This window comes from Pholis gunnellus (genome assembly GCF_910591455.1).
Source record: "Pholis gunnellus genome assembly, chromosome: 4".
In the NCBI taxonomy this organism is placed as follows: Eukaryota; Metazoa; Chordata; class Actinopteri; order Perciformes; family Pholidae; genus Pholis; species Pholis gunnellus.
In genome coordinates this window covers 23,182,871-23,207,397 of record NC_136530.1, presented here as the reverse complement: position 1 = coordinate 23,207,397, position 24,527 = coordinate 23,182,871, and the positions used below count along the sequence as shown (strand labels likewise).

At 45.9% G+C, this 24,527-nt stretch overlaps 1 protein-coding gene across 1 annotated transcript; it reads left to right on the top strand.

Annotated features, from left to right (window-relative positions):
* The first annotated feature begins 536 nt into the window (after nt 1-536).
* Nucleotides 537-22,601, top strand: btbd8 (BTB domain containing 8). Its single transcript, XM_079157310.1, has 18 exons — nt 537-839; nt 1,402-1,520; nt 3,411-3,590; nt 4,844-4,968; nt 5,320-5,434; nt 7,658-7,747; nt 8,521-8,601; nt 8,689-8,785; nt 9,776-9,864; nt 10,800-10,902; nt 11,388-11,570; nt 11,685-11,840; nt 14,340-14,469; nt 15,332-15,393; nt 16,169-16,712; nt 17,287-17,374; nt 19,091-19,215; nt 19,301-22,601. Exons 2-18 carry the CDS (start codon nt 1,417-1,419, stop codon nt 21,220-21,222), a joined length of 4,194 nt encoding a protein of 1,397 aa, XP_079013436.1. The 5' UTR covers nt 537-839; nt 1,402-1,416; the 3' UTR covers nt 21,223-22,601.
* The last annotated feature ends 1,926 nt before the right edge of the window (nt 22,602-24,527 follow it).

The window sequence follows — 24,527 nt, the reverse complement described above, 5'->3', positions numbered from 1 at the left end:
TAGCTTTTTTAATAGGATGTTTGCTTGTTTTGTTACATTCATAAATACATGAATGAGACAGAAATGTAAGCTTGTGGGACACTGTTTTTATTAAAAGGCTTGGCAATTATAGTCTACTATAAAGTTGTCTATTTACAGTGTAGCTTTTACGCAACAACAAAATATCATCGAAAAAAATTAAAATTAAAGCTAAATTAAATATTAACTGCAAAAATAGGCCTACTGATCAATTCAGATCTGAGTGGCATTGCTGCCCCGATTCTACGATGTAGTCTTAGTTATAACGTGAGGTGTTCTATGAGATAGGTCGGATACATCACACAACCTTCTCATTATCACCGTGCAGACCAGAGGCGTTCATTTTGAAAAGTTAGTTAGAATTTCGATGTTAGTGTCAGCACCTGAACGCATCACTTGAGTCCACATGGGCACGGCACCGCCCTCGTTTACACTGCGCATGTGCCGCAGCTTCCGGGTGTGACGACTTGTCCACTCCTCCTGCGTTTTGCGAATCCCATCCTAGCGGGTGGCGAACAGCGTGCAGCGGCGATGTCAACAACATCGGTCAGTGGGTCAGCCCGTTAATGGAGATACTCAAGCTCGTTACAGGACCTCACACTTAAGGACTGACATTTGCTACAATTCATTTCTACCGGTCCATTTATGTCAGCGGGCATTCAGGGGTTAAAGGTCAAGAAAATAACTGACTAGTGTTACTAGCGGTAACGTTAGCCCATTTTAGCTAGCGCTAGCATGCTAGCTACGAGAGGAAAATAAGAGTGATGTCACTCAGCTCACAGCACAGAACGTGTCGGGCAGAGAACAAGAACAATACACGTGTAAGCAGAGGTGACGTTGTGTTTGTACGAGTGTGGCTGAGGGTGTTTTATTTTGTAATAAATTAAACTAATATGAAAATAGAGGGAAGCTGGTTAGTCTTAGTGATGTTGTCAGTGCTTTTCCTGGAAGATAAGGGGAAGCTGGTTTTCTAATATTTTAGCTATTATTCTCGTTTTATTCGGAACGTTAACGCTACTGTTAAATCGTTTTATTGGACACATAATAGTAACTGAATTCGTGTCGGGTTTGCCGAGGTCATCCCTTCCCATTTCAAGTGATTTTCTTCAAATCGGTAAACAGCGCCTCTCTGGGTTGTACTGCTGGTGAACGTGAGTCAGTGTGTGTGGTGAGAGATTGTGTTGCACCCCTCACAGCAGAGCCAATCATCTCGTGTCACCTCGGGGAGTCTGGTCAAGTTAAATAGAAAAGCCTTAAATTGCATCATACATGGCTTGTTATATTCCAGCAGTATGTGTATGTTTTGATTTTCCTTTTCATGCCTCTGTGATTTATTCATGCTACTCGTTGAGTTGACATGTGTCTGTCTTGTCTCTGTTTCAGAGAACCCAGTGAACCATGATCACCACAGAGGCTGCGAGAGAGTTCCAGGCCAAAGAGCGCAGACACAAAGAGCAGCTGAGGAGATGTTTATCATCTGCTTTATCTGCAGACCTTGACAGGTAAGGCGTGTGACAGTACGCACTCGACTGCAAAAGCACGGTTTAAAACATTGATCATTGGCGAATGTCTTAAAGTTTTACCACTGTGCTCAAAGCAACGCAGGGCTGTGAAATGTAAAAAACTGTGAATGGCCTGCCATCAACCAGTCAGTACTGAACTGGTTTAAAGACCAGCTGGTTCATCCAGTGTGATCAGGATCATCACTGTCATATAAAACAAGTTTGACAAATAAAATTTTTACTGAATTGCCACTTTTAATTTTTTTAAAGGGGCGATTCACCAATTTCAGTCATTAAGTGTAGTACTTGACACAGTTTTTGTGTCTTTTTTTTTTTTTTAGCCCAGTACGGACAAACCGAACACTGGCTCTACAGAAAGTCTTGTGCTTTTTTTTTTTTTACGTTCCCTCAAGGCCACCGTAGTTCTCCGAAGTGATTGTGAAACCGCGGTAACGTGAGCCGCAGTGTGCCAAACCGTGGTGCCGCCGTCAGAGTCCGTTGCTCCTTAAATTGTGTCATTATGGTGAGGATGGTCTCTGAGTGAGGCGAGTGGCGTTACCACGGCTTTGCACTCTGTGGCTCATGTTACCACAGTCTTGGAAAGGTCTGTAACCCCACCGCGAGATGCCATCAAATTGTAAACACTGTCGAGAGCATGATCCTTCAGAGGCAAAGAGTCAGGACATCCCGGCCTCTGCTGCTGCTTTAATCTGTGTATTCTCTCTCTTGTGAGTCCTCTAACTTCATTAAAGTGCAACATAAACACACATCTCAAAGGATGGAGTTTCCTTAGTTGTCATAGAAATTTATTCTTTACATTTTAAAATACCGTTACTTCTTTTTATTGCTTTAAATACTAATTTATATTATGTGAACTTCTGCTGAGAAAGACTGCGAGATGTAGTTGAACACTTTTAAGTAAGCTTTAAGTAAGGACTGTGACTTAAGATTATTTTTGTCAAACTGCTTTCAAATGTCAGGAATCCTGTAGAAAACTGCAGAAGAGTTGAAAAATGCCACACACACATTTGACAGCATAAAAACATGTCAACTCACTAACTGGGAGAAATGAGACGAATCCGTTCAGGTTTTAATTATGTGCAATAATCAGCTCTTAAGTCTCAAAATACATCCTAGAATTTAGAAAATGTAAGATACCTTTGTTACATATTAGTATAGGCGAGGGGGGGATTCCCCTCAAATAGTAGGATCAGTGGATCTGGAATATAAAACCTGGCGTATAGAGCAACGTCACAGTAAACCTCACAGATGACTCACCAGAAACAAGCTGACGGGGATCTTTGCAGCAGTTTGTTGGGCTTTAGTTGACAGGGATGTGAGTCTGCTTGTTGCACCGGTGCTTCATCAATTCGGGCACTTTTCATCAGATGTGTACAGTAATGGGCATCGCATCACGCAAATCTCACACCGCCCTGTTGGCCGTTAGCGGACTGGTTTCTGGGTCACCCAGATCAGTCATAGAGGCGGGACGAGAGATAATGATGGAGAAGAAGAAGCGGACTGCCTCAGGACTGTGCTCGTGTCGGTCTGAAGTGGAGAAATAGGCCTCGTAGATGTTAGAGGTTGGATAAGAAGCTCTTTGTTTCTATGTTGGCTTTTAAATGTACATTAAATACCCAATCCAGCATTTCAGGCTGTGCCGCAGGCATTTCCAGTACTGGTATCGCTATCACAACAACTCTTATTTATTGTGTACATTTGGCCAAATTGGCTCCAAACATAGTTTGTGTTGTATTGTTTTTTCTCTAGTCAATGGCAATGATTCCCACTGATGGTGTGCATGTATGCTTTTTTTCCCTTTTAATCAGTTAGTAAAAGAGAATTTTGAGGACATTGCTCCTAATAAAGTGTTTTGATGCGTTTCCCCAGGTTGCTGCAGGAGGAGCTGGAGGCGGATGTTTGTCTGTACGCTGGGTCCGGCTCGCTTCAGGCTCACAGAGCCGTGCTGTTGGCCAGAGCTCCTCATGTCCTTCAGGGACAGACGCACAAAGACCCCTCCGCTGTCCATCTGTCCGGCTATGAGCTGTCCGGGTTGAAGGATTTCCTCAGGTAGGCCGTGGGTGGGTCAAATGTTAAATACATTTTTAGCATTTTCGACGATTTATTTTTGCCAGTAATAGCAGTAATAGCTTTGCTGAATACCGCTGAATAGTTCCACGTGAAGCAACAACTCTGCATGTGCTCTCTAGGAGGGGCCGTGCAGAGGCACCATTTATCTCTTGTGTTACACTTTCACAGACTCTCTGACAGAGGGCGCCATGCGCTCCGTCTTTAATCTGCAGGATCTGCTGCTGTTTTCAACGGGCGTCACAAACGCTGCAGCCATTCTACAATGTGTCTCGTTTTCATGTCGGTGTTGAGTCGCACACATCCTGAAGTGTATCAGTGTTTATAGTCATCTGTAAAATGCTAGCTGAGCCGTTTTCATCGAGGTTGTGCAGAGCGGTCCCTCAGAGTCTCGTTAGCAGTTTATAGATAGATAGATGTATACTTTATTCATCCCCAGGGGGAAATTAGTTTAGTTTTGTTTATAATCAGGACAAGAAGAAAGAGTCGTCATGTTTGGTCTCACTGTCATGAGTCTAAGAGTCTGTTCAGAGCTCCTTTTACACCACAGCTCAGGTTTCCATGTAATACGTATTTATGCACAGGTATCCTATTAAAATGATTCGTTTAGTTAGATTCCTTTTTTCATGAATCGGTTCGACAATCACCAGAATATTGATTTGAAACTATTCTGACAATAACTTATTTGTTTGAGTGTCTTTGCTGCTGGTGATCTGATTAATTCTGCTCTTCTGTGTTTTATATGAATTTAATATCTTCTTGGACTGTTGGTCGGACCAAACACGCAATCTGAATCCACTTGTGCTCTGGAGAATTAACAAAATGATTGATCCATTATTTAAACAAAACAGAATCCACAGATTAATTGATGACGATATCCCAATCCTGGAGGTTGCCTCCAAATTTAATAAAGCAGCTAGTAACGATTCCAGTCAAATTTGGCAACAATATACATTTTTGGTGCCCGATTTATTTGGCAGAACGTGCCGGGATGCTGCGGCATATTTCAGAAGTACTCGTGGCAAATGCACTGTCACAGTTAGTAAGTCATTTTAGAGGATTGCTGGTCACTCAATGAAACACTGAGGTTAAATAGAAAATCCTGCTCAGCTCCTTGTGGCTTGCACTCTTGTGTCACTGAAGTCACATTACATCACATGAGACTGTAACTCAAAATAAGTGTGAAGGCCTAGTTTTAATTAACCTTTATACCCCCCCCCCCCCTTCCCCCGCAGGCGCCTGTACACAGCAGACCAGAGCACGCGCTCGTCTGAAATAATCCCAGACGTGGAGGGCTCAGCACCAGAAAGTACCTCGCCTGTTCCCGACCCGGCGGACCTTCATAGTTCCTATGACTCAGGTAAACAGACGAGCAGCGTTTTCCACAGAGGGTTTATTCTGGGTTATGTGGCCCCTCCCTCCCCTCATCACATCATGTTATCTCAGCAGTAATCCATTTAGGAGCTAATCTCATTTGGATCCCTGTTGCCGCTACCGCTAATTGCAGCATGGCCGCACAATGGACACTTTTAAACCTTTTTGTTCACTTTGTCGTATTTTTAGTGTTTTAGTGAGAGCCTCCGCTGCTTTGTCACACACACACACACACGCGCACACACACACACACGAATACCCGTGTCATGTGTCTCACACGTTCTCTTCGTCACCCCCCCCCCCCCCTTCCTCATGATCCATCTCAACTTCCCTCCAGACGCTGCTCTTGAGCCGGCCTCGGGCCTCGGAGCTGACTTGCTGGATCTGTACCAGAGGGGGGAGCAGTGTGACATCACCATCCAGGTAGCGGAGCAGGTCTTCTCCTGCCACAGGTAGAGCTTCTTCTGGTGGCCTCTCAGCCGTTTCATTCATACGTCTGGTCATCATCATAGGCTGCAGGCATGGTGAGAGCACGCTCGCGTCCACCAGATGTAAAGCACCACAGAGGTCGCACTCTCAGCGCTGGGTGGTCACTCAGTGATGCAGAGGTGGTACCAGCAGCTGGTAACCATGGAGACAGGTTTCTCCCAGCTCGTGCTCAGGGGAGCAGCCAGCGAGAGCTTGTCAGAGAGAGGAAGCTGGGCTATTCTTTTTGGTTGCTCTGCAGCAGTGATCTTTTGAACGGCAAAGTGTGAGGCGCTGCACCCGGAGACTGAATCAGGGCTTCTCCAGCCTGACGCCTGAAACGCAATAACGTAACACAGCACAAGAACACAAGAACACAAGAACACAAGAGCACAAGAGCACAAGAACACAAGAGCATAAGAACACAAGAGCACAAGAGCACAAGAACATGGGTTTGAATGCCTGATGCGAGTGTTTCCAAATATCTTTTCAGTAACTTTCTTTGTGATCGATCCCTGCCCATAAGCCGAACAGAACAGGCGGATTAAGGGTGTTGATGATACTAGCAATCAAACCATACAACCGGTGGTTTGGTTGACACAACCGTTTGATGCATACATGTACAGAAAGTCACCATAACCCAGGACGGATAACAAATGTGCACTGAGGGTTTCCTTTTTTTGCTCCTATAGAAATTTCTAATAATACAAATAAAAACCTAATCTGTGTTTGTAGAAGAAATCTCAACGTTGATTCATTCATCTTACTAAGAAAGGGATCTATTGGCTACACATCATAGAAAGTAGAGCATAGCAAAGAATTGAATATGATATCAATATATTAGAATAGGATTTATTATCGCTTCATGAGGTTATAATCTTGAGTTCTTTTGAATGTTAAATGAATGTTGGGCATTACACATTATTTTCTCATAGCTCTGATATTGATACCTGAATGAAGTTCTTCTGTATGGATACAAGTTATTGGTCTGAACTTGTCAGGTTTGTCAGTATTGCCTCGGGCTGATCTACCATGTAGTTAACTATTCCTCAGTTTAAGTAAAGGAAAATATATCGGACACTTCCACGGTCTATAACACAATCTTGATGTAAAAATGACACATTATAACACATGACGTATTATTAACTCCTTTTTATGAAGTCACACGGTGTTACACCCGGCAGTAAAACAGGATCAGCAGGTTTGTAGACCATCTTAATGAGTTATGCTGGAAGAATTCATGGGGGGAACAGAGAGGGGTCCAACTGACTTCCATTACAGTATTCAAAGATGATAAGGCTGGCCATATTCTGCATGTTATTCTATGTAACAGCACCGATATGTTTGTGGCTCTCACAGTACGTTAGGATGGACCTACCCTGTTTGTGGCTCTCAGCCTGGAGCCCTTTGGTTCCTGCTGAACACTTGAAGGTGGAGTCAGTGATTCTAACCCAATAGACTGTATGCTTCAAATTAATTTAGTGTTCATACACAGCACTGGCTCTGTAAATGGGGAAACAAACGAACCGAGCCACACACACAACTGTTTCAGCTGAGAAAGGAGAAAGTAGAAGGATGTATCAAGAGAAAGACATTCTCCACCTTTACATGTACACTTACAAAAGGGCACAAACATACATCGTTTAAGTTAAGTCGTTTCCTAAAACAGATGGGCACCGTCATTTCTAGCTAACTTTCCTCAGACAGGAGGACGTAGTGCATATGCTGGGGGCTTTAATCAGCTGCAGCTGATTCCACTTTTTGGCATCCTGGTAAGTGTTTCTGGCAGCAGGACAGTGTTTGTGTTGAGCAACAGTGTCATATTTATGTCACCCTGTGCTTCGGTTCAACGGCTCATTGAGTGTGTAATAGCTTTCGGAGCTCCAGAGCAATAAGATACCTCATGCTTTGATACACACACACACTGCTTGTTAGAGGGATCACTTTTGATTTTCATGTGATTTAGAATATCAGCAGCCTTATTCTTTATTGAAGCTAATTAAGTACTCTATTTCCATATCTGACAGTACAATCTTCAGATGCCGGGCATAAAAAAAAAATACACCGTCTCCAGAGACCACAGAACACACACACTATATTTGTGTCACTTCAAAGCCACTTAAGCGCACACAAGCCCACCAGATGACATGTGAAATATTAAAACGGTGGGTGGATCTGACATGCCACTGCCTGCTTTAATGGGTTTCTAGGGCGATCCTGTGTGCGCGGTCCCAGTACTTCCGAGCCATGCTGAGCGGGAGTTGGATGGAGAGCTCCAGACAGTGCATCACTCTGCAAGGGTAAGACTGCCGCGTCAGCATCGTCATGCAGCCGGTCACATGGATCGATAATAACACCTCCGCTCCTGGTTCGAGCGGGGCTATATTTCATTCCTGAACGACACGGCTGAATTGCTGCATGTGCCGCATTCATTATTCAGGCCTCGCTACAGAGGTGGCTCCGTACAGTGTGGGGGCGGGGCAGGGGGGGGGGGGGGTTCACTCACAATGCCATGTTTGAACTCCACACTCACACAGCCACCCACTGCCGGTGGAATTGCAAATGGCTCGCTTTGATTTTTTTACCAAGCAAGGTTGCAACGTTTCCTGTGCGAGGCACATAAACGTCTTCTCATCCACTGCCTGCTGAAGAGCCCCCCCCCCGACCCCTCACCACCACCACCACCACCACCACCGCCGGTCTCGCAGTCTCTTTTCACAGTGGGGGAAAGGCAAATGAGGCCCATTTTTTTTCCTCCAGGGAGAGACGTGTCACCTGCCTCAGCATTGCTGATCTGAGGGTAACGGGGGAAGACTCGGCTGTCAGAGTGAGGAGCTGCTGCGTTGACGTGCGGGGGGGGGGATCCTGTGAAGTGGACCTCGGGCTGCAGTCACATGGCTCGAGTGCTGCATGATATATGGCTTTTGTTTACAGCATCCTCAGTCGTGTTCCCAGTATAGACAATAAAACACTGTGTGCCTGGATTGACCGAGATAACATTAGACTGTGCTCGGGGACAATTCTGTATGTTAACATGAGGAATATGACTTGTAAACTCATTATTTTGTTCCAGTTTAGGGCCAGATGAGATGGAGATCCTGCTCCAGTTCATGTATGGGGCCATAGTGGATCTGCCACCTGGAGCCAGTGCCAGGTGCTGTATTTGAGCAGACTGTCCAAAATGTGAATACAGAGCCATAGAATACAACCTGATCTGTATTTGGTGTCTCCTGTCCCATAGTCAGGTGGTGTTAGCAGCAGACATGTTGGGTTTAGAGGGACTGAAAGATGTGGTGGAGATGGTTCTGACCCGGGACTACTGCCGCTTCTTCCCCAAGGTCAGCTATACATCAGGAGCACTAGTGAATATGAGAGGAGAAACGAGGGATTCCATAGGTTTATTATTACTGTGTGTCAGGTAGGTTCACGTCTGCTGCATTTTAGATTTTTCCAATATGTTCAATATAGTTATTTTCAATATCCACACAAATTTGTAATTTATACTAGGACTTCATATTGCACTTTTTAAAGTGTGCCTACCTAAACACAAACATGAATCATATTAGGCTTGATATGCCACCGCAGCATGTAACCAGATGAAAAGATTTCAGGCCTCCGTGAACATCGCTCTTACACATTACAGCTGCGTGTTTCCTGTACTCTGGGAGATCTGTTGAATGCACTTGGGCCTGAGTTTATGAAGCGAGAACCGGTTCATTCCACACGGCTTGAAATTTGGGCCAATACGACCTCATCGGGTGTCTGCCATGATTTGACCGGTCCAGTTCTTCTTTGTTTGTCAAAGCCATTAAAATAATTCAGTTACATTCATTTAATCACAGCGGGCCACAGAATTAGTTTTGTTGCACCACAATAATCCCTGGCCTCAAGTTACCTTACATATAAGTTATTCCAGTGAGTTAGTGAGATCTAGTTGAGATCTAGTGAAAGAGAGCACTAGAGTTTAGGTTGGACCAATGCACCCCTACCTGATAGGCTGACCTTCAGTCAGCTGTCAACAGAGTGTTTGATGTGATCCACACAGCATGCGCACCTCATCACATGTTACTGATTCTAAATGATAGTTTGACTTTTCCTACTTCTAATATTTCTCTTCTCTATAATCGTATCATCGCACATCAGATCTCTTCAGCGCAGTGATCCCTTTGTAGTCCACAACAACAGTGACAGAGCAGTATGTGGAGTATCACAGCTGAAGACACAGAGAACAAATCCCTTTTTCATTCCTTTGGCTTTACACTCGTTGGTTTCACATGGCGCCTGCATGCTCAGTGTCAATAGTGATGCTGTTTTTCTCTTCTCGGCAGCCAATCGACGGGGTTCAGAAAACGGTTCTCGAGTGTCTGTCGCTCACGCACGCCTTAGGCCTTCAGAACCTCCACACGCTGTGTAAGAGGTGAGTGTCTGTTCTTGCTTTCCTAGAAATGTGTTACAGATGGAAAATGATGTACGTAAACATTTGGAAAAGTCACTACGTTTTTATTAATGCTCCCAAAATCAGGGTAACACATTAACCTGTCACCGTTCTCACCACTGCAAGTTACATCAGCATCTTGTTGCTAGGTAACCAGCATGCGGGTTCATACTTCTGTGTTATTAAGTCGCTCAGGGTTAGTTGTGTAATGCAGTTTGCTTTAATGTGATTCAATGCACCGCTCTGCGGAGCAAAAATGTGTCAATATTTGTGATTTATAAAATGAATTACTCTTAAGAAAAATCTGCATACGTTTCTCACACGTCTTGATTGACTCGTGTTGTTTTATGTGAGCCGTATTTAAACGAAGTGAATCAGAGTTCAGGCAATCTGTAAAGGTTGCTGTTCAGGAAACAATACTTCATAGACACTAGTGTGTTGCGTTATAACGTGAGATATAACTGGAAACCTATATGCTGTCATGTCTTTATATTTCCTTCCGATTCATTTGTGTGCGACAAACTGAGAACATTTCCTTTTGAGTTCTCCTGCAGCTGATTCTTCTGCAGGCAAACCATGCTCCTGATTTGGGTGGTGGTTGGGGGGGGGGGTCTCTGCGTCTCTGCTGAGTCTTGATGAGTCATGCGAGTATGACGGTGAATGGAAGCTGCGCTGCTCTGTGCAGCAGTGCGTTACTGACCTTCTCATCCTCACTCGCTCCGTTTGTCCCTCGAGCAAAGCTCTGCCGACCGAGTCTCCTCGGTTTGACACTGCAGAGACGTAGAAAAGGGCCTCCGGGAGTTCGTTTTGACTGATTTTAAGGTGGAAAAAGTCAAATTGCCCGGAAACCAAACGCTCCTGTTACAGAGACCCAAAGGCAATGATCTACAGATACTCTCCACAATGTGTGTCTCCAGGTGGGTCGCCGATCACTTTGTGAAGACCTGGTGCGAGAGGAACTTCTCCCTCTTGTCCCCGGAGCTCCACGGAGCCTGTCTAACGGCGGTAACTGAGACCATGGTGAGTTCCTCCCTCCCGGACTCATCAGCAGGACTGTGTTCATGTAATTGCACAAATATCATCAACCCATTCTCCAGAGGGGTTTTTTTTCCACAGGAAGGAACTCCAAACGTAATCCAATCAAACATGACCTTTATTAAATTGTCAGTTATTAAAGACGGACTCATTTAGGAATACGACGTGGATGCAGAGTGATCCAGCCTTGTAATGGATAATTGAATCTCGAGTCTGTCTTTCATCACTATCAAAGAGTTGGGGTGCACTCTGTGAGTGAAGCAAGACAAATGTACTATTGTTCGCTCTTGGCAAGTATTAAGATTCAGAGGCGGCCAAGAAACCATTACGCATTTCTGGGACTCCCTCCACCAATCAATAGGTCCCGGGCAGAGATAAGAGAGTGCTTTAATATCAGGCTGTGTTCATTCTTTATTCTGTGTTTGCACCTCTGCCAGAGTTTCTTTAGCTAATAGACGTTTCCATTTTAGACTGTGCAGAACGCGGTGACCATGCTCTGTGGCACCGAGCAGTTGATTGGCAGCCTCCCGGAAGTCAAGTGGGCCCAACAGGTGAGGAGTCTCGCCACAGAGCTGCAGGAGGAGAGCCTGCATGTCATCGTCCAGCATCTCCCCATAGTCATCCACACTCAGGCCTTCCAGGACCTCTGCAGGGTAAGGCGGCGGTGCAGTCGTGCTAATGCACTCTCCTTTCTCTGGATGACCTGGGGACGGATTGGGCTTTGGTTTCTACGGGGTTTTTCCAGTGTCTGTTACCTTCCATTACAGAGGGAAGAGTTCACCCGTGAGCCCACGTTGTTGAAGAAGCTGTGTTCGGCCATCAGAGAAGATGTGGCTGTTGACAACTGCTGTGATCTTTTCGCTGCTGTGCACTATCTGTGTGGAGATGACATGGAAGAGGACGGGGGGCAGAAACAAGAGGAGGTGAAATGAAGCACATTCTCTGTACTGAACCAGTTGTCTTTTCAAAATCAGACATCCCACTGAGGCTAATGCGCTGTGCTCACATCTGAACTGTGTAGTTCTGGTCCCATTTAGTCCTGTTCATTAAGACCAGTGAGAACGGAGTCGATGTAGCCTGAATTCTGACCAAACGAGTGCACTAAAACTGCCTGAAAAGGTGACATGTGGTCTGCTTCTAAGCAAACTCAATATTCACTTACTAGCTTTTGCCCGAGCTTTCAACTGCTGCTAATGATCTTCCTCAAGGTACGACGTTTGGACAAAGTAACTCCAACTATCTGACTTGATTCAACAATTGTGGGATTCTCAGAGAAGACTGTAAGATGCTGTTGGAACCTCTGTAAAAAGCTAGTAATTGGACCTTGAGATGCGTGTTTTTTGTGTCCATCCTCGTGAACGGGATATCTCTGGAATGCCTGGAGGGATGGTACATGTAGTCCATGAGGAAATGCATTTCTCTGTGCGTTGCTTTATTGACCAGAAAGCGGAGTTGTCCTGCTTGTGGAGCTGTGTCGGCAGGGCCCACATGTAGCAGTATGAATTAGACAAACAACTGTTTTTGAGCAGCATTTAGAGCCTGGCTACACAGATTCAAGCTGAGGTTGTTTGTAGTTCTTCCTTTCATCCAACTACGTCACTGTCTCGTCAGATGGTGCTGGATGCAGGAAGGACAACAGATCTCATCCTGCTGGGTCAATATAGCGGGCACTGAGGAATTTCTTGCTTCAATCGAATACATTTACCACAGACACTGATTGGACAGCCACATAGAAGGTGGTGAGTTACCCTTTGTTGGTCGTAAGTCAATTCGAACCCAAAACAGACTAGTATTCAATGGAGAAAGTGCTTTTTCTTTTTGTCTCGGGCTAGTGGTCCAAACTACAGGTGTGAACACGGCTTTACCTTTCTGCTCTGAAGTGTGTGCTCTCTCTCCTTCAACTAGAGCTACTTGACCATCTTTTCTAACAACCATCATGTTTTTTTCATCTTCATTATCACGATATGCTTTACTTCATTCTGGATACAGCTCTGGAAGAGCAAACTCCACATTTACTTGGCATTTCAGACCAAAGCAAGGACCTCTGGGTAAATATGTGTTGATGGTTGGTCTGAATGGGTCGGCATGAGTTGTCCAACGTGACTTTGCAGCGCTGCTCCTAACCAGGATGTGAAATGGGTCTGACGCTGCTCTGCTTTGGTGGAGGAGCGCTTCTATGATGGTGGTTTTGAGGCCTTCGGCCATACATTCATTTGCTCTCCATTACAAATGGTACTGAACATTATTATCCGTTAACATTTTTATATATCGTTGTATACCGTGAGTATTTTGTGAGTGTCAGTTATCAATAGATACTGATACAAAAAGTGGCAGGCCTGTGTGTGCGTGTGCACAAGATAAGCGAAACAGTGACACATTCATGGAGAAACTGCTTCACATCGCTGGTCGAGGTCTAAAACTCCACAGGTTACCTTTAACAACACACGACACAGAGGATGCAGCCAGTGAGTCTCAAGAACATCATCACAAGTGTCATCCGAATTTTGACCTGTAGCAGTTTCGGTTATTTAGAACTAGAAATGTTGGCCTTTTGATTATAGCACGTTTGTTTGTTTGAATGCCGGAGGGCATCAGTTCTCCAAGCTGCCAACTCCATCCTTCACCTGCGATGTCTTTAAATATAGATGGAAGCCGACTGTAACTATGAGTTGATGCATCAAGTATTGAAATGTTGGCCTGTGGTAGTTGAGCATGAAATCAAGATGATGCATTCGAAGTCTCAAACTAAGCGTTGTTAATACCGGTGAGAATAATGTTAAATCGTGTGTGTAAAACAGTTAAGAGATTTAAAGACTAACAAAATGTGTAGTGCGAGCAGACAGGTTAATCCTGTGAGCCGACTTCCAGGAGAAAGGGACCTGGCTGCACAAGTTAGAGCACATAACCCCTGTAACCACCGTACAGTACAGGCAGAATGGATTAGGCTGAGGGAGACTGTGACGTGTGCCAGCGGCCTTCACTAATCTCTGGCTGTGTATCTGCTGGGTGTGTGTGTGTGTGTGTGTGTGTGTGGTCAGTGCAGCGGAGGAGGTGGAGATGGCTCCTCCCCTGCCTTCTAGCCCTGTTTTTATAATCGGGCGTGGAAACGGGAGAATGGGCATCAGCCGCCTACATCACTGATTTCGCTCAAGGGAGCTCAAGTGGATTCTGCAACAGAGACGGAGGGGGGAGGGGGGAGGGAGGGGTATTTGTTGCCATGGTGAAAGGTTCTCCAAGCAGCTGCTGATTCGCTTGTGCCTTAGCGCACCCCTTTCCATTCTTCTCCCCTCCCTCTCCCTCCCTCTCTTGCTCTCTCTCTCCCTCCCTCCCTCCCTCTCTCTTGCTCTCTCTCTCCCTCCCTCCTTCCCCTCTCTCTCTCTCCCTCTCTCTCTCACTCACTCTCTCCTCCGTGTTACCGCCAGCCGTTCAGGCAACAGATTTGTACGCTGCGCAGTCGGCTGTGGACCTTCCTGCTTCAGACCTTTTACGCCGTCCGCCACACGCAGGGATGGGAGACCCTGTCCTCCAAACACAGAGAGAGGATACTGGCAGGTAAGGGAGGAACTCCTCGCTATGAGACACAGCAGGATATTAATGCTGCGGTGTGTCTGTATTTTTCCCCCTCCCCTACCCCAGCCTGGAGCTGAAGCAGTGGCTCTGCAGATGAACCGAAGCCCTTGGAGCATACGCTGTGGGCTGATTTAATACTTAATGGCCTCTCTCTACACAGCCGCCTGGCTACTACTAACCCATATACCGTTGGCACAGTCAGCTCTTAAACATTTTGCTTCATGTGAGCTACCTTCTTAACTGTCTTGGCCAGATGGAGTGTCTGCTAACGCGGTAAATGCACCAGACACGCCATGCTTGTTTTCATGGGTGGGAGTGAAAGGCTGGATTCATGTCTTTGTGGGTCCGACCATGACTAGACGCTTCCACAGTTACAAATAAATGTGCTGTTTTCTTTGCTGTAACGTGTTGAAATTCACTGCATGAATAATTAATGTGGCTGCTGGTATCAGCGTGTTGCTATTACTGGTACATTTCTTGCCAGTGAAATCGGATTCCAGGTCTCACATGCAAACATAACACAAGCAAATAGAGTCCATTTCACCTCATTGGCTTTTGATTATAAAATAAATCAGTAGGTTCTATAATTGCACTGTATTAAGTATAGAAATGGCCGAGCTTTGTTTGGAATAGTCCTTGCCTGACTGATCGACCCATTGATTTATTTTAGTTTGTTTCCTAAAGGGGAAACACAGGGTGTGGAAATGGGGATTTGTGAATGAATAGAATAGATCCTCTAGCATCTTGGAAATACAATTGGTGCAGCATCTTTTTTTTTTATTCTTGAACAGTCTGTTTTGCATACCAACTGACTAATGGCTGATCTTCGGTCCTGTTTTGACAGATGCCATTGATAAAGGGGACAATCGACGACTTGGCAAAAAGCCTGTATTCACGAGCTCACAGGTAATATTATCATCCAGCCATGCATTAACATTTATCTTTTTATTTACGGTTTCATTTTCATTCAGAAACAAAAACACAATGACGTTTTATTTGACTTGTAACTCCGACTTTGACTCAGCTTGATGATGTGAACTTTTGATGCAGTTTTAGAAACATCTGTGTACGTTTGTGTAATCCCCGACAGTGATGACCATATGTCATAAAAGCCCCACCTACAGATACAGTATAGAATTAGCAGCAGGGCCTTTCTAAACAGATGTATAGCTAAAATAAGCCGGCCTGAGGCGATCCAGAGAGGGATTGCCGACATGTTAGGCACGAGCGGTTACGAGCAGTGGAGCTCCTACAGATCTCTGGCAAAGTGGTTTGATGCAGTCAAAACAAGAACTTTGCCTGTTTTTAGGCTTTTTGTGCTGATTCTTTGAACCTGCAAGACACAAATCCCTGATGTCATTGTTCCGCCGACACTAACCGGCAATTATGAGTTCCCACTTTGTTTAGGTCATTACCAAAAGTTCACAGAATGACACAAAGTAAGAAACCAATTGTTACAAGTCGACAAAAAACCGAATGTTTAGCACAGACTGTAGAGATCTCAATAGACTGAGGAGATCTTCGGGAGATGTTAGTCAGCATTTCTCTAGTACTATGCTCCAGTGGCTGGTGGTAATCTGCACTAATGTTATTCAGTTCCATATGACCATGCCCCGTGTCTTTGCTGATTAATCCTGCCTCACGGTTACGTGACTAATTTGGTAAATTTCTTTCCCTGCAGTCGAGGGCACTAAAATGCCCTTCATCTGCACCTGAGAGTCCTCCTGTGCACAGGACACAGAGGGTGTCCGAAAACGCGACTTCAGTCTCCCGTAGCGCTGCATCAGCCATGAAGTCCGATGGACTGGGGACAGCCACCAAACCGGGAGACGGTCCCACGTCCAAGGCGAAGAATGCGAAGAAGCCGGGGGACCGCAGTGTAGCCGCAAAAGCAAAGACGGCGTCAGCTGGCACGCCGGTTGTCAATGGCACAGGAGCCGCGGGGGCCAGGCGGGACGTAGCCAGCGCCAATGGCCCCCGGAGCTCTCATGGCGCTCGAGAGCAGGAAAAGAAGCCAAACCCCGGTGCAAGGCCTAAAACGTCTCCCCCGAGCTGCACGTCTACAAGTCAGACTGGGGCAGCGAAGGCTCAAAGGAGCTCAACGGGAAAGTCTGACAGCACTGTTGGCAACAGCCACGCTCAGCCCAGCGCCTCATCCACATCAGGCAGCGCCTCGCCAGAGAACGGTGCCAGCAGCCCTCGCAACGACACCCACTCCATCCCAGGTTCACTCTCTTTATTGACTTCTTTACATTTCATCGTCGTGACGGACGCCAATTACTATGTAGGACAACAGAGTAGACGAGCTTTAGCGTCGGCAAGTATTACGCTCCGGGCCAAATACCGTAGCTGAAATACGGAAAGGACCTGCAGACTAATTAGTATGAGGAATGTTGTGTTATGGCCAAGAGGGCTTTGTGAAAGACGAGGGCAGTGTCATGCATGAATGTTCATGTTCTGAGGAAGCAAAGCGCAGCGTAGAAACTCTCAGCAGCAGAGGTCAAAGCCTGTGCAGCTGTCCCACAAGGACCCGTGTGACTGATCACTTAGAGCTTCAACCCAGACTCATGTTAGTGGGCCTCAGCTTCCTGTCCTGCCCGTACAATGACAGCATGTGTCGCCGTACCTCACCCTGAAAGTGACTTTCTACGTGACTGTGATGTGAGCTTGCTCGCTAACAGCACATCCCCCCCCCTCTCACTGTGTATCCTTGCTACCCTGAAGATCTTATGGTTTATTCTTCAGCAAATTGAGATTCTAATTAACAGTTGTGCGTGTGGTTCATTGTCTGTGTTTTAGGTGCAAAGCCCAAACAGCATGCTAAGGCAGTGAACAAATCCCCACTGACGAAACCTCCTCATAAATCGGATACAGCAAAGATCAGCAGGTGAGTCGGTGTGCTTTCTCATTGCGTCTTGTGTAATCGGTGAAATGCTAATGCTAGGTGTAACTTCAAAAGGCTCTAAGTGATGTCCTTGTCAACTTCCTCTTGGACGTTCCAATTGGGTGGATCTACCTTAAATGTTTTTTTTTCCGCCCAAGGCCTCAAGTCAAGTGAGGATTTGAGAGATTCTCTTTGAGGGTTTAGGGATTAATCCAGCAAATGTTTGTGGGTCCTGTACACAAACCAACAGTAACGAAAGAGCATTATTCAACTGAATAAACAATACTCAGAAATTAATAGAGATATTCCTTATTTCTGATACAGACTGACTCCTGTGTAGCATTCCACTATTATCTATATGTCATATGTATATATTAATAAATATATGTATATATTATAAGTAAAAATTGCCGTGGAAGAGGCTGCGTTCAAATGACAAAATACGGCCAATAACAACTCGTAGGATAAACACGGGGCCTGGAACTTAAAATACAGAAGGTATATCAGAAGGAGAAAAGTTTAAGTAACCCAAAGATATATCCTGAGAATCAAAATCGTGAAGGAAAGCTAAATCAATTTAAATTGTACAAAAGCACTTTTGACCGCAGTCACCTACTCTAAAATGACTGAAATCAGCCGAACTGCCTATTTTGACTGTGTGTGTGTTCGGTCCCACTGCAGCCTGTAAGGCTGGATTTGAGTTTAGTCGGAACAAGTCTGAGTGCCATACGTCCTCACTGCTGTTCTAACATGGCCAGGCCAAATTGCAATCTGAGCTCAATGCCAATACACCCAACTCCATTAGCGGAAAGCGTTCCTGGCCTAGGAAGCAAAACAAACCTACCTTCCTGCATGTTCAGTAATGTAAATGTAGGACAAATAGGATGACAGTATCACCTGGTGGCTTTTTTTAGTCCACGTGCGGCTGTGAGGAGGTTTTAAAGCATCTGCGTAGCGTTTTCTGACGAGCATCTCATCTGTCCTTCAAAGATGTTAAAAATATCCCTTTTGCAATCTGCATCATCCAAACTCCATCTGTCCCGGGAGCACATCAATATTTAACAGTCTCCCTGGAAAGCAACCGTGCAAGTCAGCCAACAAATAGCTGGTAGCCTAACAAAACATCGTTGGATTGCAGTCTTGTGTAAAGAAACAGATGGCACAGGTGTTCATCTGTGGAGAATACACATGACATTGTGCTGAAGTTAGCTGTGTACCCTAACATTGAACTCTCCTCTATCCTCGATACGAATCATTTGTAAATTATGAATTCTTTTAATACTGACTTGTAATATTATTTCTATCGTGACAATCTCAGGTAGATTGTATCAAACTGTCCTCGGTAGACTCGCTAAGATGTCAGATGATGAAAATCCATCAACCTTGTGCACACAGCAAAATGTGCTCTCTGTTCTCCGGTTCCTACAGTCATATTTTGTTCATAACCAGGGTGCAGCATCCTTCACAAGGACACTAGTAACAACTTGAAATTCTTTGCATTGATAATCAGCTCATGTCTAAGAAGCTTGTCCTTGACAAATGCTTTGCTGCCCCCCTCTGGTGTCGAATATTTATTTGGGGTTTCATTTCCCTACAACTCCTCTCCTAAATATTGTTTAACGAGGATGTCAGCCAGAGGTATTCATTATTTGGGATGTTTTTGGTAAAATGTGTGTAGTCACACTGTCGTTTGTGTATGTTCTGATCAACCAATCACAGTCCTACCAATAAGTCGAGTGCGAGAGAAAGTGGCAAAGTCAAGACTGGTGCAGCAGAGAGAGCGTCCAGCGGAGTGACGGCAGCAAAGGTAGACGCCAAGGGAAGAAGCACACCAGACCACCACGGTGAGATGTTCACAGTCTGCTTCATTCAAATGTCTGTCAGTATACTGGAGCAACGTCCTAATGTCCTGTTCTGTCTTTGGGTTAGTCTCTAAGCATGGATCCTCCATGAAAAAGCCAGCCTCTCCCAGGAAAGAAGACGGCAAAGACGGGTTGAAATCCTCAGCACCAGACAAAGCAGCCGGTGAAGCTCATAAAAAGAAGATCACCAAACACGCTTCGGTGACTGGAACCTCGGCTAAATCCAGCGCTAAACCACCAAAAGCCTCTCAAGCCTCCTCCAAGCCATCTTCAGCTGTAGCTGCCAAGTCTGGACCAAAGCCGAAAAGCACTACTGATTCATCTGCAGAGAAAGCTTCTCCGAAATCTGGAGGACATTCCAAAACCTCTGCTGCATCTGCCTCCAAGAAATCAGGAACTAAAGGAAAAGAGGCAGCGAATGGTAATAATTCAGACTGTAAAACCGAGCTTGCACCAACTGTAAACACTGGGGATGTCGCGGTGTGTGAAGAAAGTAAGGAGGTAGCGCTGTCTGACCAGCCTGCAGCACGCCGTACACAGCCAACAAGCCAGAGCGGAGGGGATCCACTCAGCCTCAAACTAGAATCAAGCCCTCAGCAGAGTCTCCAGAAGACTGAAATACTGTCACAAAGCACTACGAGTGCACCAGCAGCTCACAAGCTCCCCCATGGCAAATGTGCTAACGCAGACACTTGCAAGCACACTGAAGGGACTAAAGTGAAACAGTCTCCGATCGGTGTCATCCCAGCTCACATCAGCGGAGGGCAAGCTCACGAGGTCGGCTCCCCAAATTCTCCCAGAGACACCGAACGGCCCGTGGACACCCCCTGCAGCATGGGAAGCACCGACACTCCCTTAGAGGACTCCTCCTGGAGCGCCAACCACCATCAGGTCAGCCCGGAGTCCGAGTCCGGCAGCACACACACCACGTCCTCCGACGACATCAAGCCCCGCTCGGAGGACTACGACGCAGGAGGCTCGCAGGACGACGACTGCTCCAACGACAGGGGCGTGTCCAAGTGCGGCACCATGCGCTGTCACGACTTCCTGGGCCGCAGCAGCAGCGACACCAGCACCCCGGAGGAGTTGAAGATGTACGAGGGCGGGGCGGGGTTGAGAGTGGAGGTGCGGCTGCGCGGGCGGGAAGCAGAAACCACCAGCGAGGAGGAGGCGGTAAGGCAGCGTCCTCGCTCCTGGTTGCATAGAGACGAACTTCCCGTCGAGGAGGAGCCCTCCGAGGTCGAGGCCGCCATGATGGTGAAAAGCGTGCCCGACCCGCAGCTCTTCTCTTCCGAGGAGGAAGAGGAGGACGAAGATGAGGAGGCCACGGAAGACGAGCGGTCCGAAGTTGAGGTGATTCCAGGCCCGTTGCCGCCAACTGAGCCCTCGCCGCTCTTCGAGGGGATCGTCAACCTGGCTTTCGACGACGACGGCGTGGACCAGGAGAACGACCAGCCCGACTACCAGTCCTCTTCCAACTTCCGTCGCTCAGTGTTGCTCTCCGTCGACGAGTGCGAGGAGCTGGGCTCAGAGGAGGGCGGCGTCCAAACTCCGCCTCAACAGCCCGATGACGACGCGACCCCCTGTGACGTTTTTGAGTCCGACTCTGCAGCGCCTCGGCCCAACTGCGCCCCCTCCGGCGACCAACAGAACCACCTGCCGGGCCACCTTACAAGTGCAGAGACGGAGGAACGGGAAGACAAATCCTCCGTGTTCCTCACAGAGATCCGGGAGCCCACGCGGGAAGAGGGCGATGGAGGGAAGTGCAGCGGCACCCTCCCGGACACCGACGCCAGAGACCTCCCTCCCCAGGAGCGCCCGTGCCACCTGGATCTGCGGCACACTGAACAATACAACGGAGGGCCGCGCAGAAATCACAGCAACCCCTCAGAAAGCAAGAAAGCTGATTTACATCTAGACTTAAATGAGCCTCAGCTGACAGGGGAGTCTCCTGTACATGCTGCACAATCTCCAGCAGGTAATGTATGATCTACGGACCCTTCCTAGACCCCGAATCCTAAGCCATCTCTTATCCCTAAACTCCATCAGTGAAGGTTTAGTTTATCCCCGCAAGATCCATTCTCCTCCGCTCTGATCCCTAGACCTTACCCACATCCAGCGTATACCCATCCCTCTTTCAGAAAAAAGGATATAGTGCAGTACCTAGTTAAACATACAAGTTCAAATTCAAATGAAGTCATCATATTTTCATAGCTAAAGCTTCCTCTCATTTCAACCCATTGATTGTGTAGCTGTTGTAAATTTGAATTTGCAACATCGATATCCTTTTAAAGATGGAGATTGGTTTCATCATAGCAAGTAACCTAAGCTGTACATTTTAAAACAACTGAACTACCTTCAGGCAAAGGCATTTAGGCTTTGGTAACTCAACAGCAGAGGGGGGGGAGCAGTGTACATTTCATTAAGACTGATCATAGAATTGTATTTGTCAAAAAAGAATCTGCCTTGCGACAAGGCCTGTGACATAGTCATACCAATGCACTTTTATGTACATAAAAATAAGATTCCTTGATTATTTTTGTCATTTCTTTTATGCAGTGGAACAGTCTTTGGCCTTTTTCTTTTTCAAGCCATAGATCATTTGACATAGTGGAAGGTGCTTTAAATACGACTTTAACATCAACATATCATTGCCAAATCAATTGTGGTTTGTTGGTATAATTACTGTTACACTGACCATCGTTGAGGTCATTTTATGCCACTGATAGTGATGTTGATGAAGCTTGTGTTTCTTCAAAGCTTCGACTACATGTCCCATAAACCCCTTCCCCCAGGAGATGTTGCCGCGAGTGTTGCTTTTCGTTTTGCTTTATTGTAAAAGATGAATGTGTTTGGCTTCTTGTGTATTGAACCGTTGCCATTTTGAGAAACACAAACTTCTGGTTCCAGACGCTCTTCTTCTTTGGTGCCAAAAAGCACAGACGGCTCTGGACCTTGTGGCTCACCACGTCAGTTATAGCATCACTAGGCGCTGCTCGGCTTCTCAGTAGACAGTAATCACACTAACATCTGGAAATGAATTTCCAAAGATGTGTTGATGTTAAACTGCTGTGTGTGGCACCTTTTTTTTATTATTTGTGTTCAAGTAAAATTACAAGCGAGTAATGCTTTCCTTGAAGTTTCTTTTGAGTGACTACCTGACATTAAGGTATCATTTAATAGATGACACTAAACTGCCACTGCTTCTCAGAAACGTGTGTTGTACGGGGAACTTTCCCTTGCATCTCCTCGCTGTTCATTTTTGTTATTTCTATTGGAGAATGTACCTGTTCCTGAGGTTTCTTTCTGTTTGTTTGTATTTTGCACTGCACTGCACACATGCATGCTATTATTAAATTATTTTGACATTCCCCTCTACCATCTGTCATCTTTGTGTATGTGTTTTTGTTTTTCTCCATCATACATATTACCTTTTGTCATACCCAGTAGACGTATATATCTGTCTAGATACGTAGACTTTTACTTTTGAGGAAGACTGTTGTTGTTGTTGTCTATAAGCTTGTGTTCAGTAGGTTTGTGTAGTGTCAGCAGCCTCCTCTGTAAAGTGTGTGATGTGTCTCTAGAGCGGCCGTCACGGTCCTGCCATGTCTCTCTTTTTTCACTGCCATATTCCGAATAAGAAATCCTGCTGCACCACTACTGAGGGTCAATCCCGTCCTGAAACATGTCCATCGTTTTGTTTTCATTATCAAACGGTGATCGGTGACGTCATCCTTTGCCCCTTTTTTTTTTTAAATTGTAAGAAACCGAAAACTCAGAATGTCAAAAGAATCTCGGTGGTGTGCCATCTTTTGTGCTGCTAAAGTAAAGCACCGTTGCTTGCATATTAGGGTTTTGTGTGACAATATTTAAGTCTGTTTATTAGAGCTGCACGTAAATCTCAAAAAACACATCTCACTGTTACTGACTGACACATGCAGTGTCCAGTTCACTGGTGCTGGCGATGCATGGCTTACTTTGTTTGAACAGGTGGATAAAGAGATGCATTCAGGTCCTTACCTTTAAGGCAACTGTATACCGTTGACATCCATATTGGAAGTTGGTGAATATCAAACTAATGGATTTAAGGTGTGTGATGGTATAGCCATTTAACTGAGCCCAATGTGACCGTCGGTGACACTGCTTCCGTGCTGTGCTTCCGTGCTGTGCTCACCTAACTTCCCTGCGGGATGTCTTGTTACAGGACACAGTTGCATTAAGAGTAAAGATTCAGTTATCAGTGTTTTTATTGTAGTGCACAGTGACTAGTCTCTGAAATGTGTAAAAGAACTGTGGAGAAGTGGAAGCACTTTGTCATTTTGCAGTATTGTCAATTGTTTTTAGGGGACAATGGTTGTGACAGATTGGATCAAACCGGCAAACATGACCACCGACCGTCCAAAGCCCTCTCCCCCATCTACGAGACGGATGTGGGAGAAGCGTTTGAGCGCTGCTCGGACAGGAATGTTAGAGGGAAGGAGGAGGAGGAGGAGGAGGAGAAGCAAAGAGGGGACGATGACAAAAGCAATGAGTTTGCCGAGCGGGACTGGAGCCTGCTCAGGCAGCTCCTCTCGGACCACGAGTCCAACCTGGGCGTCATAAACCCCGTGCCCGAGGAGCTCAACCTGGCCCAGTACCTCATCAAGCAGACGCTGTCGCTGTCGCGGGACTGCCTGGACTTGCAGGGCTTCCTGTCCCCAGAGAAGGAGACCTTCAAGCGCTGGGCGGAGCTCATCTCGCCCATGGAGGACTCCTCCACCAGCATCACAGTCACCAGCTTCTCCCCGGAAGACGCTGCATCTCCACAGGGGGAGTGGACCATCGTGGAACTGGAAACACATCACTGACTGCACAGAGAGAGAGAGAGAGAGAGGGCCTGCCGGACAGTTCACACCTTCTCTATGAACGTTGAACGTCTTTACATCAACTTTGTCTTAATTCATTATGATTTATAATCATGTTCTGTCTGTCTTTTTTTCTGGACTCTGCAGAACTCTGGGCTTTGCAGAAGCTTATTTGCAATTTCCCATCATGCCCTCGGTGGACTGTTTTTTTGACACAAACGGGCTGTTATGCATGCTGATATTTTTGTATGTCTGACTGTTTAATTGATGTTGCTTCGAAGCTCTAGAAAATAATAGAGTAAGAAAAAAACCCACCTCTTTCTCACGACAGTCTTCTGATAATATGGTTGACTGAAGTTTCTTAAAGAAAAAAAATAATATTGGCCTAGTGGCTTGCATTTAGTGTCATATTGAAAATAAAGGTTTGTGTTTATTGAAAAAAGAAAAGTG

Coding starts and splice junctions, on each gene's coding strand:
- btbd8 (XM_079157310.1), top strand. CDS start 1,417: ATGATCACCACAGAGGCTGCGAGAGAGTTCCAGGCCAAAGAGCGCAGA. Junction 3,591..4,843: donor GGGTTGAAGGATTTCCTCAG/GTAGGCCGTGGG, acceptor CTTCCCCCGCAG/GCGCCTGTACACAGCAGACC. Junction 11,841..14,339: donor GGGGGCAGAAACAAGAGGAG/GTGAAATGAAGC, acceptor TGTTACCGCCAG/CCGTTCAGGCAACAGATTTG.